Here is a 14,829-nt window from a genome sequence, read left to right on the forward strand (position 1 = left end):
ACGTCTTTCTCCGGACAGGAAGAGGGCTCCTCAATGATGCTCGGGTCACGTGATACCTGCATGTTTCCCCATTATTATTATTATTATTATTATTATTATTATTATGCTCTTGTCCAGGGTGACTTGCTGTTAGGTTTGTACAAAGCAAGTGCTTACAAGGGAGGGGACAAGATAGCATGATGGCAATCCAAGATTAAGGGTAGGTCTAGTGCTGCCCCATCCAGTCACTTAAGAGAAGAAAATTTTAAACAAGGCAAGGATGACACCATATTAGCTGTCTGATATGGGTGTAATGTCCCTGCTGCAGGACACCTTGATAAGCATTGTTTTACGGACACACTGCTCCTTTATTTTTTACTGTCTCATCGTAACATATTTATACTGTGTATACATTGGCAGACCCACAGAAGGAACAGCATAGTTTTATGTGTATTGTAAATGGTACATGAAGGAAATCCTCTACTAGTACATGTTTTACAGTACAATATTGTATGGGTTTTCAGCCTCAGTGAATGTTTTTCAGTAATTTTACACATACACCATCTGAAACCGCTTGTCCCATACAGGGTCACAGTGAGTCAGAGCCTAACCCAGCAACACAGGGCGAAAGGCTGGAGAGGGAGGGGACACACTCAGGATGGGATGCCACTCCGCTGCAAGGCACCCCAAGCGGGACTCAAACCCCAGACCCACCCCAGAGCAGGACCTGGTTCAACCCACTGTGCCACTGCACCCCCCAGTAATTTTACATCAGTTTTATTTTTAAGATACCTCAAAATGAATGAAACACACATGCCATCAGAACCGCTTGTCCCATACGGGGTTGCGGGACACTGGAGCCTAACCTGGCAACACGGGGCATAAGGCCAGAGGGGGAGGGGACACACCCAGAACGGGACACCAGTCCATCACAAGGCACCCCAAGCGGGACTTGAACCCCAGACCCACCGGAGAGGAGGACCCGGTCCAACCCACTGCGCCACTGCGCCCCCACACAAATGAAACATTAAAATGAAAAGTCTGGAAGGCATTTTTTAAATTTATAATGGCAATGTCCAAGGTTTTTACAGAACCCAAGCTTTTACTAATTGTGATTTAGGGGGTAAAATTGACTTTGGAACAAACCTGTCCCAGTTGTGTTGAGCAGCCACTCTATTTACATTCACTAGCAGATGTGTGTGATGGTCTGCCTTTGATTTTAAGAAGTTCCATATTATGTCAGCTTATCTGTCAAAAAACTACATGTTCTCATGTATTTTAAATAATTAGTTATTGTAATGTCCGGAAAAAAAAAAAAAACACTAGAATATTGTACAAATTCCTAAAATGTTGTTAAACAAATTTAATATTATAGTGCTTCTGTGCGGGGGGTGCGGTGGCGCAGTGGGTTGGACCAGGTCCTCCTCTCTGGTGGGTCTGGGGTTCAAGTCCTGCTTGGGGTGCCTTGCGGTGGACTGGCGTCCCGTCCTGGGTGTGTCCCCTCCCCCTCCGGCCCTACGCCCTGTGTTACCCGGTAGGCTCCGGTTCCCCGCATGGGACAAGCGGTTTGGAAAATGTGTGTGTGTGTGTGTTTCTGTGTGTAACTGTGAAATTTTCGCTTGGCAAGAATTCTGCATTAGAGTGAAAAGAGTTTAGAGTGCATGGTTTTAATTTCTATACAGATAAATACAGAATGCCTTCTTCAGCAGTGAGTACCACTGAAACATGCAAGCCCAGGGTTTGAAAGTGCCTGCCTGCTGTTTTCATTTTTTGTGCAATACTGGTGTCTGCTGTTTTTCTTTACTCTTTTGATTTGTATTGATCTCTCATTTTCCAGCTAGTCTTGTACACGTTCTAGAGTTACGACCCCTTCTTATTGTTAAGTGCCATAGACTTTGTGTTACCTCCTTTGTCAATGCGACTGAGGACCCGTCTGGTTGCTGGTCATCCTCCTCTTCAGCTGTTCCAGGCATTACTGTCTTTGAGAAAGTCTTTTCATGACATGTCCAAAATATAATTACTTCAGTGCTAACATTTGAACACCCAATGAGACTTAGATTTTTCCATATTCAATCTATTCATATTCCAAGCTGTTCATGATCTCCTTGGCTTCGGTCTTCTCCAGTACCATAATTGTCAGGATGTCTGCACATTTGAGGACCTTTTCCAGATCTTTCATTGGTACTCTGTCAAGTGATAATATTTGGTAGATCTCTTAACTGCACTATCCCTTCATGTTGATTTTTGACCCCAACAGCAAAAGCTGTCAACTATTTCCACATCTTCACCATCAAACCTAAACTAACCTTACTTCTGTTCCACTGGTCACGACTTATAGCTACTTCAGATTTAAAGTATTTTTTTCTCTCTGATCTGACTTTTTAAATAGGATTTTGAGCACTTCTTCATCTTTTTTCTATCAATGCATTAATCCCACTATTCAGACATCATTGATGTTCTTTCCACCAGTTTTGAATACACGTTCATCTTCTTCTTGTCCAGTTTCTCTCATGTGTTTGGTTTACAAATTGTGAAGGATAGCAGAAAGTGTGAAGCTTCGCCTTGCTCCGTTCACACCCAAAAACCATTGTCTCTCTGTGTCCCGAATATAACTCCTTTCCGGTGTACAAGTTATTTATCGGGAAAATGTGCTATCCTAGTAGCCTACACCTATTTTCACGGACACAAAAGGCCTAGTTGAAGTCAATAAACACGCACAAAGGCCTGTCTGTGGTGTTCTCCATCTTGTTTGAGTATCCCTCGTACAACAGTGAAGATATCTCCCTCCTCCTGTTCTTTCCGCAAACTAGCAGGTAGGTCAGGCGATTCTTTTTTCATGTGTGAAAACTGTAAGAGTATATTTTATAAATGAACAAAAAGCCACATCGAGAGAGCCAGACTGAACCGGTGTAAGCCAGTACAAGTCGTAGCGAACCGGTCGAAACCTACGGGAACCGGTCTGAACCGGTCAGGAGGCGTCACTTTCTCCTGCCCGCGATGCTACCTCTGATCTAAGCACTTAAGTTTGAGTCACAATGCCCACTTTTAACTGTTACGGGTTTGTTGCATGTTTTAATTTGTCAAGTGATATATTTGCATGTTCTCTCCTCTCCTGTTCGCGTCCGTTTTGTCACGTTTCCTCCTGCAGTCCTTAGACATGTTTTAGGTGAACTGGTGACACATCTGAGTCTGTCTGTCTGTTTGTGTGGGGTCTGTCTGGGACGCTTCTACTGAGAAATTATCTGGTACAGCGAAATTATTTCGCTTTATTTGGTAGCTTCTGTCATTTTTACTTGACCAAACAGTGATTAAAATAAATATGACTCTAAGTACTTACGAATACACAACATATATTTAAGCCGGCTTCACTAAAAAAAAGAATAAAAATCACATTTACTTTTTTTGCTTCACTACTACTATTTTTATTTGTAATCTAGCAAAAGGGAGAAGATAACGGAATAGCTTCATCTCGAGTCAATAGATTCATAACCTGGACATGATGTGTACCGGCATCATCAATTCTGCACTCCTTCATTTATTTTGTAATGAAACTTGTTGAACGGCTTTCATTAGGCTGTTATTTTTTTTATTGCCTTATCGGGCTTTGCTGAAGATGTTACCTGAGGTGACTTACAGCATTTCTGCAGCAAGGTATTTTACTGCAGTAATTTAATTCGGGCAGGAACATTAAGTGCAGTGGGATCTACTGCCTTCATTCAACTATGATTAATGAATTTAACTCACAACGGGATATCTGTCAAATCGTTTTTAAAGCAATTTCTGGTAAGATAAATTGACAAATTCCTTCCATATCATATGTCACTTTCCGTAATCGGCTCTGGCAAAATTATTTAAAAATTTAAATCATTGGAACACGAAGGGTAAAACGGATGTCGTCAAACTTGGATCCTTCATCTTTTATCCAGTAGATGGCGTGTTTGTTCCCAAGAAAACGGCCATGGCTACGTAGTAGAGTTTGTCCCGCGCTTCGCTCCGGATCTGTTGCCTTCTCGCGTAATTTCTCCTTAATCGCGTTCACTTAAGATGGAATTGCGATTTATTACACAACATTCCTAATGAGGCAGACTACCTATGAGTTGAGCAGCAGAACACGTTTATTAGCAACCGAGTCACATTCATTGTATTCTTTTTCTGTTATGAATTGTTATAAATTGTGCCAGTTTTGTGTTCTAAAATGTGCATTGTTGTGGAGCAGTAGGTGAACGGTTGTGTCAAAATCATGTTTTCCACCAAGGGCCCTGTTCTAATTACATGAAACATGTTTCACTAGCAGTTTGAGAAAATTGTTTAAAATATTACAGAAAGTTTACCACAACAGCTGTTCTTAAAATACTGCTTCTGCATACAGCACACAGTGATACTATAGCAAGGAAATCTGGACTTACCTGCAATATGACATGCCCAGCATGTTATCAAATTCCAAAGTACCAGTAGAGTATCTGAATGTAACAAAGGTCTTTCAGGCGCATTGACCTATTACTCCAGTGCCTTTGTTCAAAGTTGCAGTGCAAGAGAATTAACTTCAGGATACCCATTTATACCACAGTATAGAAGTGGCAGCTGATAGCACAGCAAATACAACCGGTCTACAGGTTCCAGGTTTGAATCCTTCCTGCCAGCTGTAATACCCTTAAGCGAGGCACTTAAACTACTCTAGTAAAGGTGACCCAGCTGTATTAATGGGTAAGTTATAAGTGTTGTTTCTTTAGAGAAAACCATCAGCTACATAGACATTTACTTCTTTCACTATATTTGTACAGAATCAGTTCAGGCTAAATACCTTGATCAAGAGTACTCTGTCCTTACCCCTAACTCTGTAATTGTAACCCAGAACTCTGAATACTTGAAATTTGACTAGAGCAATCTAGGGCTTTGAACAAATAGTGCTTTGTATATAAACATCTTACACAAAATGACATGACTTGTTAACCAGATGACTTCAGTGAAATGGTCAAACATCCAGCCTTCCACCTGGCTTGCGGACCAGGAGTACTGAACCCTTGCTTAACTGGTTACCGCTGTAAAACTGAGTTAATCCAGTGTGGGAGGACTGAGTTCAGGTGGGTTCTGGTTCTGAGTACTTCCTGACTGAACTTACAATTGTTAAACCCAGCAGTGAAGAGTGGCTACAGCTCTTGTCTTGCACCCAGGAGCAGAGTTTAGTCTCATACCTTGAACAAAGTACTTATCCTTAATTCCTCTGCTATAAAACACCCAGATCTATAATGTAATTTTAGAGCCAAATTAAGTTGGAGAGAAAACCATCAGTTAAGTGCAAGTTCTACTTTTGTTAAACAAATGTGTTCCAAATTTCTTGCATTTTATGGATAGGCAAAAACCTGCTGGCTAGAGCATCCTTAATGCTCTCCTACAACTGGACTACCTTCCCTACCATTACTCTTTGTCCCATCCCATTTTTGATAGAGGGGGGGAGGGAGAGGAAAACCCCCCCCCACACACACACACACACACACACACACACACACACACACCCGTGTTACAAGGTACCCTCTGCTGCAATAAGGTTTTTCCCCCCCATTCTACCTCACTGTAGAGGAACTACATTGTCAGTAACCTAGCCTTTGCATTTCAAGCCTTCATAAGCAAAGTGCAGAAAGTCATCTATCCCTTTGCCCCAGCCAACTGCAGCTTTAACTGTGCAATAATGGTTTGCCCACACAATTGCATTAAATTGCTTTGAAATCAGCTGCATTACAAGATCCTGGCTCTACAGGAATGCTTGGCCCTGGTCTGTGGTTCTCTGGACATTGCAAAAATAAAGTACCATAAGCAAATTAGAATATAGAAATACGTTATCTGGAATGAAAGGTTGAGCAAGTATGGAATCATGAATTTATTCATGCAAGTTTTTGCCAAAGGAACTTTGTATTGAGAACCATTTCATCCATTTATAGTGAGTCATTTTTACTTAATTCAAGGTAAAATACCTTGTCAGGTGCTGCAGCAGGAATCCAAACCTGGGGAAAGCAGCTTTAATAACTTCTAGCTAGCCAGCCCTTGCATTTGTACCACAGCAATTCAGGAACTAAATCAGGGTTTCACTCAAGTTTTCACAGAAGGCAAGTCATTTTAGGGATATCTTTATTACCATTTTCACATTCAGCAAGATTCATTTCATTCTACAATATTCTTATATTTAATAAGAAACCAACTTCATGAAATACAAATTGCACTTTTAGACTCATACATGAAATAGAATCAGCATAAAAATACAAGACTAACATTTACTTATTTAATTGCACAAATGCATAAATACTTGAATAGAGAAACTTGTTTCCTTCAAGCATAACAAGACATTTTGGGGAAAAAAAAATATCAGGTCAAAACATAAGGATGCAGTCTCCTGGTCTGTGGGAGCTGGGTCAGATGCTCATCTGAGCTTTACATTTACAACCAAATACTGTAGGAGAACTTACCACAAGTTGTCCGTTCCAAACAAAAAAGCTTTAAAGCTGGCATCTACTTTGTATCTAACATCACAAGCAAAACAGAGGCAATACCACACAAGAAATATAGGTCAGTTGACCAGCCCAAGACCTATCTCTATGGTAAACTACAACTGGATACACAACACTTCATTCCAATTCATGCCAGATCCCACTGCATGCAAGACAGTTAAACCCAGAGACCCAGCAGTTCACAGAAGCCATTTTTATGGTAAAGTGGTCCATTTCTGAAGCAGCTTGGTATGCACAGGGTGGTGAAGTGCCAAACCATACTGCTTGCAGGCCATGGGGTGTTTTCAGTTCAGTGTCCTTCAGGAAAGATCCAAAGGACCGAAAGAAACGCAACTGTCCATTACATGACCCTTGCTGTAGAGTTCAGCACATGCCACTAGTAAAGGAAATGTACAAAAACTGAGTTCAAATGGAGAATTTGCACCTAGTATACATGGTCAACAAGATGTTTATGTAGACGCAGACAATACTTACTAAACACTTAACAGAACTGACGAGACTTCCACCCTGGCTGTGACGCTTCAGATGGTGAAGGATACCAACGCATCTATCACACAAGATGTAATAGACATTAGTTATGCATATTTAAGTGCTCTGATGTATAGATGCCATTGGTTAAAGCACAGATCATTTGAGGGGGGAGGGGAAAAAAAAAAGTACCTTCAATCTCCAAAGGTATAACATTGAGCAGTTATCAGTATGACCTGTTGAGCATCAATCTCACACACTCGCATGTTTAGGTACGCATTCCCTAGGTTAACAGTGGTGGGTTCCTACCTTTTGAGCAAGGCAATAAGGGACAGTTACGATCCTAGCTCATCTGAAGCAGAAATATCCACTGAATACAGTCTAGTGCTTCAGATATGTAAACTTCAGTTAACTTGACCCTTTGAGAGCACTGACAGGTCTTTCACAGTACAGTTATGTATTCCTCTTATCCTCCTACAGACTGACCCCCCCAGAGAATGTCTGGGTAGGGACAGGAATTGTGGAGGGCCAGTTCCAGTCATTTTGCATATGAAAGCATGTTTTGTTTAGGAATGACTGCACTCTTTTCCAGCATCACTGAGAAGCATGTTTATCACTGAACAGCAGCATTTAGTTGCTCTTAATATCACATGTGGATAAAGGGAGGGGGGAAATAAAAAAAAAAAAAATCCAACTTTAGTTGAATCCTTCCAAGGTTAACCAGCAGCACTCATGACCTGCCTTGGCAATATGTTGACCCATGACCTTGGAGGAAGATGGGAGGTCATATTCCTTTTAAAGCTCAAGTTACACTTCAGTTTTTCCAGTTCATCTGCTACAGATACACAGCATACAGGTTTTGATGTGTGAACTAATGGAGGACATTGAGTATGATGTGTGGGGAATGTGTTTGGATACAAGGTTCCTGTATATTAGACTGAAGTAGAAATCAGTCTGATTCAGATGTGACTGATCTGCCAAATTTACCAAGCCCCTGGGCTTACCTGAGCATGGAGGGCAGCGGCTGCAGCAGCCGCCGCAGGGTACGTGAAGGCAGCATGGGGAAGGCCAGGGGTCAGCTCAGCTGTGTATAGTGGATAGGGGGCCCAAGCCTCGGGGGAGGTGGGGATCAGAGCCGCTCCAGTCAGATCATCTACAGGACGCACAAGCCCCACATGCACCCCCCAAATGCCGAGAGTTCAGTCATGCTCTTGCAGGCAACTGCTGGAGGGGAGGAACAGCACTGCCCCGTACCCGAGTCAACAACTGAAAAGACAGCTGATCAACTGCACCGGTTAACACGGTGCTTTCAGCTGACCAGTGCTCCCAAGACCTCTCCTTGGGGATCTTTCTCCATGTGAAGCAGTATAGTATTTCATTCTACCAAACAGACCATTTGGTCAGTGAAAGCAGGGCATGTTAATTATCTTCAGGAGTTGCAAATGTAGTAGAACAGAGCATGTATGGAATAGTTGAGAATTTCCAATGAGTTTTTTTTTAAAAATTGATGGAAGTAGGTCACATGTACTACCATACTCATTCAGCATGTTCTCAGGACTCTTGTGCTTTGGACAAATGGAAGATAACATTACCTCTGTTACTGACCAGCATTTACCTTCCAAAATCCAGAGAGAACCCTTTAACCAATATGCCCTTCTAAACACTTGAGGGGCTTAGCCTACAATTTAGACACCATAAGGAACATCACAATTAAACAGGAGCCTTCTTAAACATTGAAAACTGCTCAGCCTCACCAAGAATGCCAATATTCAGCACAATATCCCTGATGCCAAATCCTGTAAGCTAAACCGTGAATTCTTTTCCATGAACTAGCTCCACACAAGACACCGTCAGTTTAATTGGCCACCAGTAGTTTAAGATCCTGTGGGTGCAAGCAAGTGCAAAGGCAATAACTGGACAGCAGTCAGCTGCTCAGCCAGTGATCTGGTGGATATTCAGGGCAGGGGATAAGGCCTCCAACTACTGTAGGGCATGCATGCAGCAGTGAACCAGTCCCTTCATCACTGGGAAGTCTACCTTACTACCTGACCAAAGGGGCTCAGTGTCACAGCAGTGCGAGTGGCAAGTCTAGGTGCTGCACTTACATGGGTCCCGTGCAATGAGGTGAGCTCCTAGAGCTGGGTGGATGTTGGTGGGGTTCGGCGTGGCCAGCAGCTTACTCTTTGCCATTTTCGTGTTGGCTTTAGCGAACTCTAAGCGCAGGGTCTGCGGGCTCTCGGGGTCAAAGCGGATCCCCTAGGGAGAAACGGACAGGGTGAAGGGGCCATGGTGGAGCCAGCCCAGGATTACCACTGGCCTTGCTTGGTGTCCTCATGCAGCTAGACATCTTGTTTGTGCTGTCCTTGTATGGTTTGTGGCGGTGTTCAGACTGAGACTTCCGAGTGTGCTGGTTGCATGGAGTGTAGGTGGAAGGGAATAAGTGCATTGCCTCCAATTGCATATCTTTCAGTAGGTATTATAGGTAAAATACTGTTAGATGGCATTTCATAAATTATACCATTACAAGATAGGAGCAGGGCTTCTCAGCTGGAAAATTGCCCCTTTGCCTAAAGGTCAAAGCAGACTTTTACAACGATAGAACCACACCTGAGAGAAAAACATTTTAAGGTGATGAGGATATAACCACAACATTTTGCAAGATAATGCAAGATGTGCTTTTTCAGAAATATGCACTGAATTGCTTCCTTTACACCTGATCATGTCAGTTTCCTGTAGCTTACATTTAGAGCATTTTTCGCTGCTTCAGCACCAGACCGGCAGTCAAAGGTAACAAACCCAACAGGCTGTAAGAGAATGAAGAAAACATTAAGGGAATAAGAGGCACGATTTCCAAACATTAAAATAGTTTCAGTATAAAGTAATCCTGCAGGGGAGGGTCCCCACCAGTAAATTTCATGCACGGAAAAGCCTTAGGATGCTGGATATAGTCAATGTATACTGGTTTCTGCTCAACTTGTGCACCATTTTAGGTCACTTTTGTAAGTTTTCCCTCCCATCAAGAGGGAAATATTTTCAGGGAGATTTGACATAAGACTGATGTAAGTATAGGGTAAACCAACATGCACAGCCTTCTAGGTACCACTATTTGGTTAAAGACCAAATCAGTTTAAATCTAGAATCTCACCAAGTAAAAGCCGTTAGGAAGGTAGTACAATAAGCAACTGAAGGTTAAGCCAGTTCCTTCTTCCCTCATCACCTAAATACTTTAATGGCTCAATGTTCTTAACCTATGCAAGAGCCCTCAAGTCACATTAGGAAAGGAGTCTGTTCAAGACACGCAAATGAACCAGTAGTCAAGTTGACTGGGGAGGCCAAGCATCCTTTGTTTGGGGGAAAAACAAAAATTTAGCCATCTCAGCATTTTAGTCTGAGCAATTAAAGGGCAGTCAAAAGCTGAACATATGGAAAACTTGTCACAGAAGAAAAGCAGGCTGCACTAAACCTGATGAAAAAGGAACAGTAGTCAACCAGTCCCTTCCAGTGAACTACTGAATCAGATTGACAGCAACTCAAAAAGGAATATGCATTCAACTATGAAAGCTGAAGTTCCAAGAGAACAGCATGAAGTATTTCTGCTAACTATTCAAGAGCCACATTTCATAAAAATTGATTACCAGGGCAGTTAACCCCTTTCTTAAAGGAATGAAGGACAGTTCAGCAACAGGCATTTCCCTACCAGTAATATTGTACACAAGCATTCTGTGAGGGTGGAAAAATTGTTCCCCCACTAGTTTCAGGAAAACCATGTCAGCATTTTTTCCAAAAAAGAAAAAAAAAAAAAAAAAAAAAAAGACAAAAACTCACCTGCTTTGATGTTAACTTTATCAGTGAACCTTCATAACCCTGTAGAAAAATAGGGGGGAATGCATGGGGAACTTGATACTGGTGAAATTAGAAGCTGTAAGCATACTTAGAAGGCCTCTGTACAAAAACTTCCCCTTAGTGAGAAGAAAACCCTGTGCTGAAGGGTATTTTGTTAAATTTTTCACAAGGACAATTTAGAAGTATGCCATCAGAGTTTGAAGCAATTCAAGTTAAGTGCAGTAGTAAGTATATTTAAGACCTGTTTGCCAAATCAAAACGTTACTTTGCGGTTCTATAGACAACGGAAGACATGTACCATCTTAACACTACAGTGGACCTCTGTACACACACTTCTACATTACTGTGCTGTCCTCAGAAACTAACGAAGGTATGTAAAGTTTGTAAAAGAGGGAGGTGGTCAGATTTGATGTACTTCTACTGAACACATGGAAGTGGCATAGCAGAAGATGTAATGGCGAAGGGCCTACCTTGAAAGGTCTGAAAAGCAGGTACAGTTCACGAGGTTTGATGTCAACAGGAAGACCACTGACAAACAATGTTCTCACCTTAAAAAAAAAAATTCAGCTTAAGTCAAATGGATGCAATACACTATATGGAAAAATATTTCCATATCCATTCAAATGGAAAAATGTATATTCTGTTGTCCCCCCCAAAACATTTACTAGGAATATCTTTTTTTTTTTTTTTTAGAAAAAAAACTGGACCCATGGAAGCATGAAATATGACCACAATATCAAGGCAGTGCTGCACACATTATGCATTTGTATAGCAGAATGTTAAGGCTGAAAGCCAAGGTGTTGCCACTGGGGGGGGGAAAAAAAAAAAAAAAAAAAAAAAGCATTTACAGTGCTGGAGGTACTGCATTGTGATTGTATTCAAGCATGAATGTACACATTGAGTACCTTCTTTACAGTAAAGTAGCAGAAGTTTGCCTAGGCTAATGTACAGTAATAAATCCAGTCAGGTATACTGAAGCATAGTATAATATAGTATTTAGTAGCTAGTTAGCTACTCCAAAAGCCAGTGTCATTTCAAAGCTGGTGCCTTTGAAAGTTTCCATAACCATTCCCTTCAGCCTAATGAGCCTTACCTTTAAGGTTAAACTAAACAGATGACTCTCCCACTAGACTGCAGCAATGCCAGTCATTAAATGGCTAACAAAAGGTTGGATAACAGCAGATGTAGCTGCCTGGAAGGTGTATTAGACCACAATACTAGATTTCAGATATATTAACACAGCAGCAAAACAAAGCAGCAGTACTCAGGTATATTTAAAAAAAAAAAAAAAAAAAAAAAAAAAAAGTGATCTAATAAGTCAGCCAGAAGTGACCAGGCATGTCAGTACAAGACCTCTTCCTGTCATTGGTCTGGCAACCTAAACATTACTCACATCTCATCTCCCTCCCACCCCACACAGACACACATGTTAGAAGACAGCAGATGCTTGAGTGAGATGCCATGCCATCTGTGCATATTAGAGCAATGCCCAAAGTAATCATGATGTAAAGAATTCCTTCCACTTTATAAATCCATTTCATTGCTGAAAGTCACTGCCAAGAGTTGCTAACAGTTAAAAGCCAGTTAAAGTCAGAGAGCACAAGAAAACTTAATGCAGTACTTCCAGATCTCAAGTGTTGCAACCACTTCTTACAGAGTTGGGTGGCAAAGAGTTTAATCAATATCCTTCTGTAAGGACAGAAGATGCAACAGTATGGGGTCCGAGTAGTAAAGGACCATGGAAAAGTGTACAAAGGTTGAAGTATAAGGACACCTTAACTATACCAAAAAGGTAAAATTTTAACTGATCAAAAAGACTCCATCTACTTTGGTAGTATCAGAAGCACTCAGTCATTCAAGAAACCTTTAACATGAAGATCTTGCTCCTCTACTCCCCCCTCCCCCCCCCCATTCTCTTGGGGAATCACAACTCAAAGTCCTGTGTTGATGATGTCATGTTAAGTAGGCCAACTACCTGCATATTTGGCAAAGAAATGGAATTTCTGGTGAAGGCTACAACATGAAAATACTTCAGTTATCCACATATTTACAGAAGTCTTGAATTTCTTCCTCTTGGGGTGGGGATATATTCCTTCCTGATATGACCTTTTGTTCCTAAGCCCTCGAATTTGAAATTCCTATGAAATCCGTATGCTGCTATAACCTTGTTCTGTTTATAAAACTAACAACAATCATTGACACTAGTTCTCCATGGAGAAGGGGGAATTACAGTGAAAGCAAAGCTGAGAAAGTACTCACTGCAGAGTAAAAATATTGAAAGTGTTTTAGTCCCCATGCTTTTGAGCTGGGTTATCACCCGAAATCATTACACATTTCACTTTACCACCTTAAGCACATAATGGATACTGTGGAACTGAGAAGTGTGTGTAAAAGCTGGTATACACACACACACACACACACACACACACACACACCAGCTATGTGAAACCTGAGTATTCTCCCCCTCTCACACACACACACACACACACACACAACCCTGTTCTAGACTCTAGAAACACGAAACAAGACAGACGTTACTCAGGAAAGGCCCTCCAACGCAGTAGCTTCACACACACACACACACACACACACACACACACACACACGAGGAAGGTAGTATGTGAGAGTAGCAGCGGCCCGAAACACCTTTAACCGGCAGGAGGAAACGCGCCTCAGCGGACGGTGGGGCCGCTCGGCGAAGCGCTGGAAGGACACGCAGTCACTTCCAGTGTAAATCGCCAATATTCGCAGTGTGTCCGGCGCTGAAGCGAAAGACACGATGGATGTTTCGCTGGAATCACTTTCAAAGAATGCAGTAAAATCCCGCGCAACTGAAAGGAATCTGCGCCACTGTGACGAATTAAAACCCCGTTACGGAGCGTCGCCGACTGAAGTGGTACACGACCTGGTTAGAAGTAGCTGTATTTCTACGAAATAATACTAATTGGGGGGGGGGGAGATTGTCCGTTTAATTCAATTGCGTAGAAGACTCCTGATTTACAAAAAAAAATCAAAAAAAAAAAAAAAAAACCCAAACTTAAATCCTACGAAACTCGCGTTAGTCGACTGGACTCAGACAACACCTTTTTTTTTTTTTTTTTTAAAAAATATATATACACACTGGGTGCAGAATGAGAAAGGTGTAATAAAAGCCACTTGAGACGTGGGGCTCCTACCTCCTCCTCCATGGACACGTTGTTGCTCGTCTCAGAATCGGATTTCAGACTCATTGTTGAGACGCGCTTCTCTCACAGGAGGTGGGAGGGAAAAAAAAAAAAAAGAAAAAAAACTTTTACTTTCCCTTTGGAGTTTTAAATTCCCCGAAGCGCCTTTAAATCACAGAAGCACCAAACTAAAACGAGAACAGTTCTGTGTCGCTCCACAACAGGCTTGAGGAGAGAGGAGAATCCGAGTGGGAACCATGAAGCGAGAAGGACTGAGAAGAACCTGAGCTGCTCTCTCTCAAGGTGAAGGAAAGGAGGGAAGCGGAACCGCTCTTGAGTCTTGCTCCCCTTAGTAAAGGCTTTATTCACGCCGAACACCCTTGGAAGCAGTTTTTATTAGGAAATAAAAGCCGCAAACGCCTGCGAGATGCGCCGTCGTAGAGCTTCCCCCAATTTGGAGCCGCGCGCTGTGGAAGTGCGTGGGAAGCGGAGGCCACTGAGACACTGACTCGTGATGGAGATGGGAGTCAGCTGGGAAAAGCCCTGCCCCTCATCACTGCATCAGCAGCCCCGCGCCAGGCCACTCACCTCTGGGCCAAGAGGCCCGCAGCAACAACAACAACAATCACAATAATAATAAAAATAATAATAATAATAATAATAATAATGGCCTTTACCTGGCTTGTTGTTGTTGTTGTTGTTGTTGTTGTTTCTGCATGACTGAGGACACAACAGGTGACCCATGTGAAACACTTCCTGACTGACTGATCACGGCTATTTATTAATTGCATCGCTAATTGAAGCCTCGTTTAAAACGGACGCGTTTCCGTCACGGACCCGTTTACTGTGCAATTTAATATCCGAAAGACTGAAAG

At 42.1% G+C, this 14,829-nt stretch overlaps 1 protein-coding gene across 2 annotated transcripts; it reads right to left on the reverse strand.

Moving 5' to 3' along the window:
- Positions 1-6,125: 6,125 nt before the first annotated feature.
- Positions 6,126-14,562, reverse strand: LOC108934601 (RNA-binding protein with multiple splicing 2-like). Of its 2 annotated transcripts, none has more exons than XM_018752537.2 (8): positions 13,967-14,562; positions 11,261-11,338; positions 10,773-10,811; positions 9,689-9,751; positions 9,053-9,203; positions 7,952-8,100; positions 6,954-7,026; positions 6,126-6,776 (listed from the first exon to the last, which is right to left on the reverse strand). In XM_018752537.2, the coding sequence occupies exons 1-7, from the start codon at positions 14,018-14,020 to the stop codon at positions 6,961-6,963; spliced, it is 600 nt and encodes a 199-aa protein (XP_018608053.2). In that variant the 5' UTR covers positions 14,021-14,562; the 3' UTR covers positions 6,126-6,776; positions 6,954-6,960. The 2 variants fall into 2 exon arrangements, with proteins under 2 accessions (XP_018608053.2, XP_018608052.2); XM_018752536.2 differs by having other exon boundaries at positions 6,131-6,855.
- Positions 14,563-14,829: the final 267 nt, after the last annotated feature.

This window comes from Scleropages formosus, chromosome 11, assembly GCF_900964775.1.
Source record: "Scleropages formosus chromosome 11, fSclFor1.1, whole genome shotgun sequence".
In the NCBI taxonomy this organism is placed as follows: domain Eukaryota; kingdom Metazoa; phylum Chordata; class Actinopteri; order Osteoglossiformes; family Osteoglossidae; genus Scleropages; species Scleropages formosus.

Excerpts from the sequence above, each read along its gene's own strand:
- LOC108934601 (XM_018752537.2), bottom strand. The coding sequence starts at position 14,020 with ATGAGTCTGAAATCCGATTCTGAGACGAGCAACAACGTGTCCATGGAG. Across the intron at positions 9,752-10,772 it reads TAAAGTTAACATCAAAGCAG|CCTGTTGGGTTTGTTACCTT; the intron begins GTGAGTTTTTGT and ends ATTCTCTTACAG. Across the intron at positions 8,101-9,052 it reads CCTCATTGCACGGGACCCAT|ATGATCTGACTGGAGCGGCT; the intron begins GTAAGTGCAGCA and ends TGCGTCCTGTAG.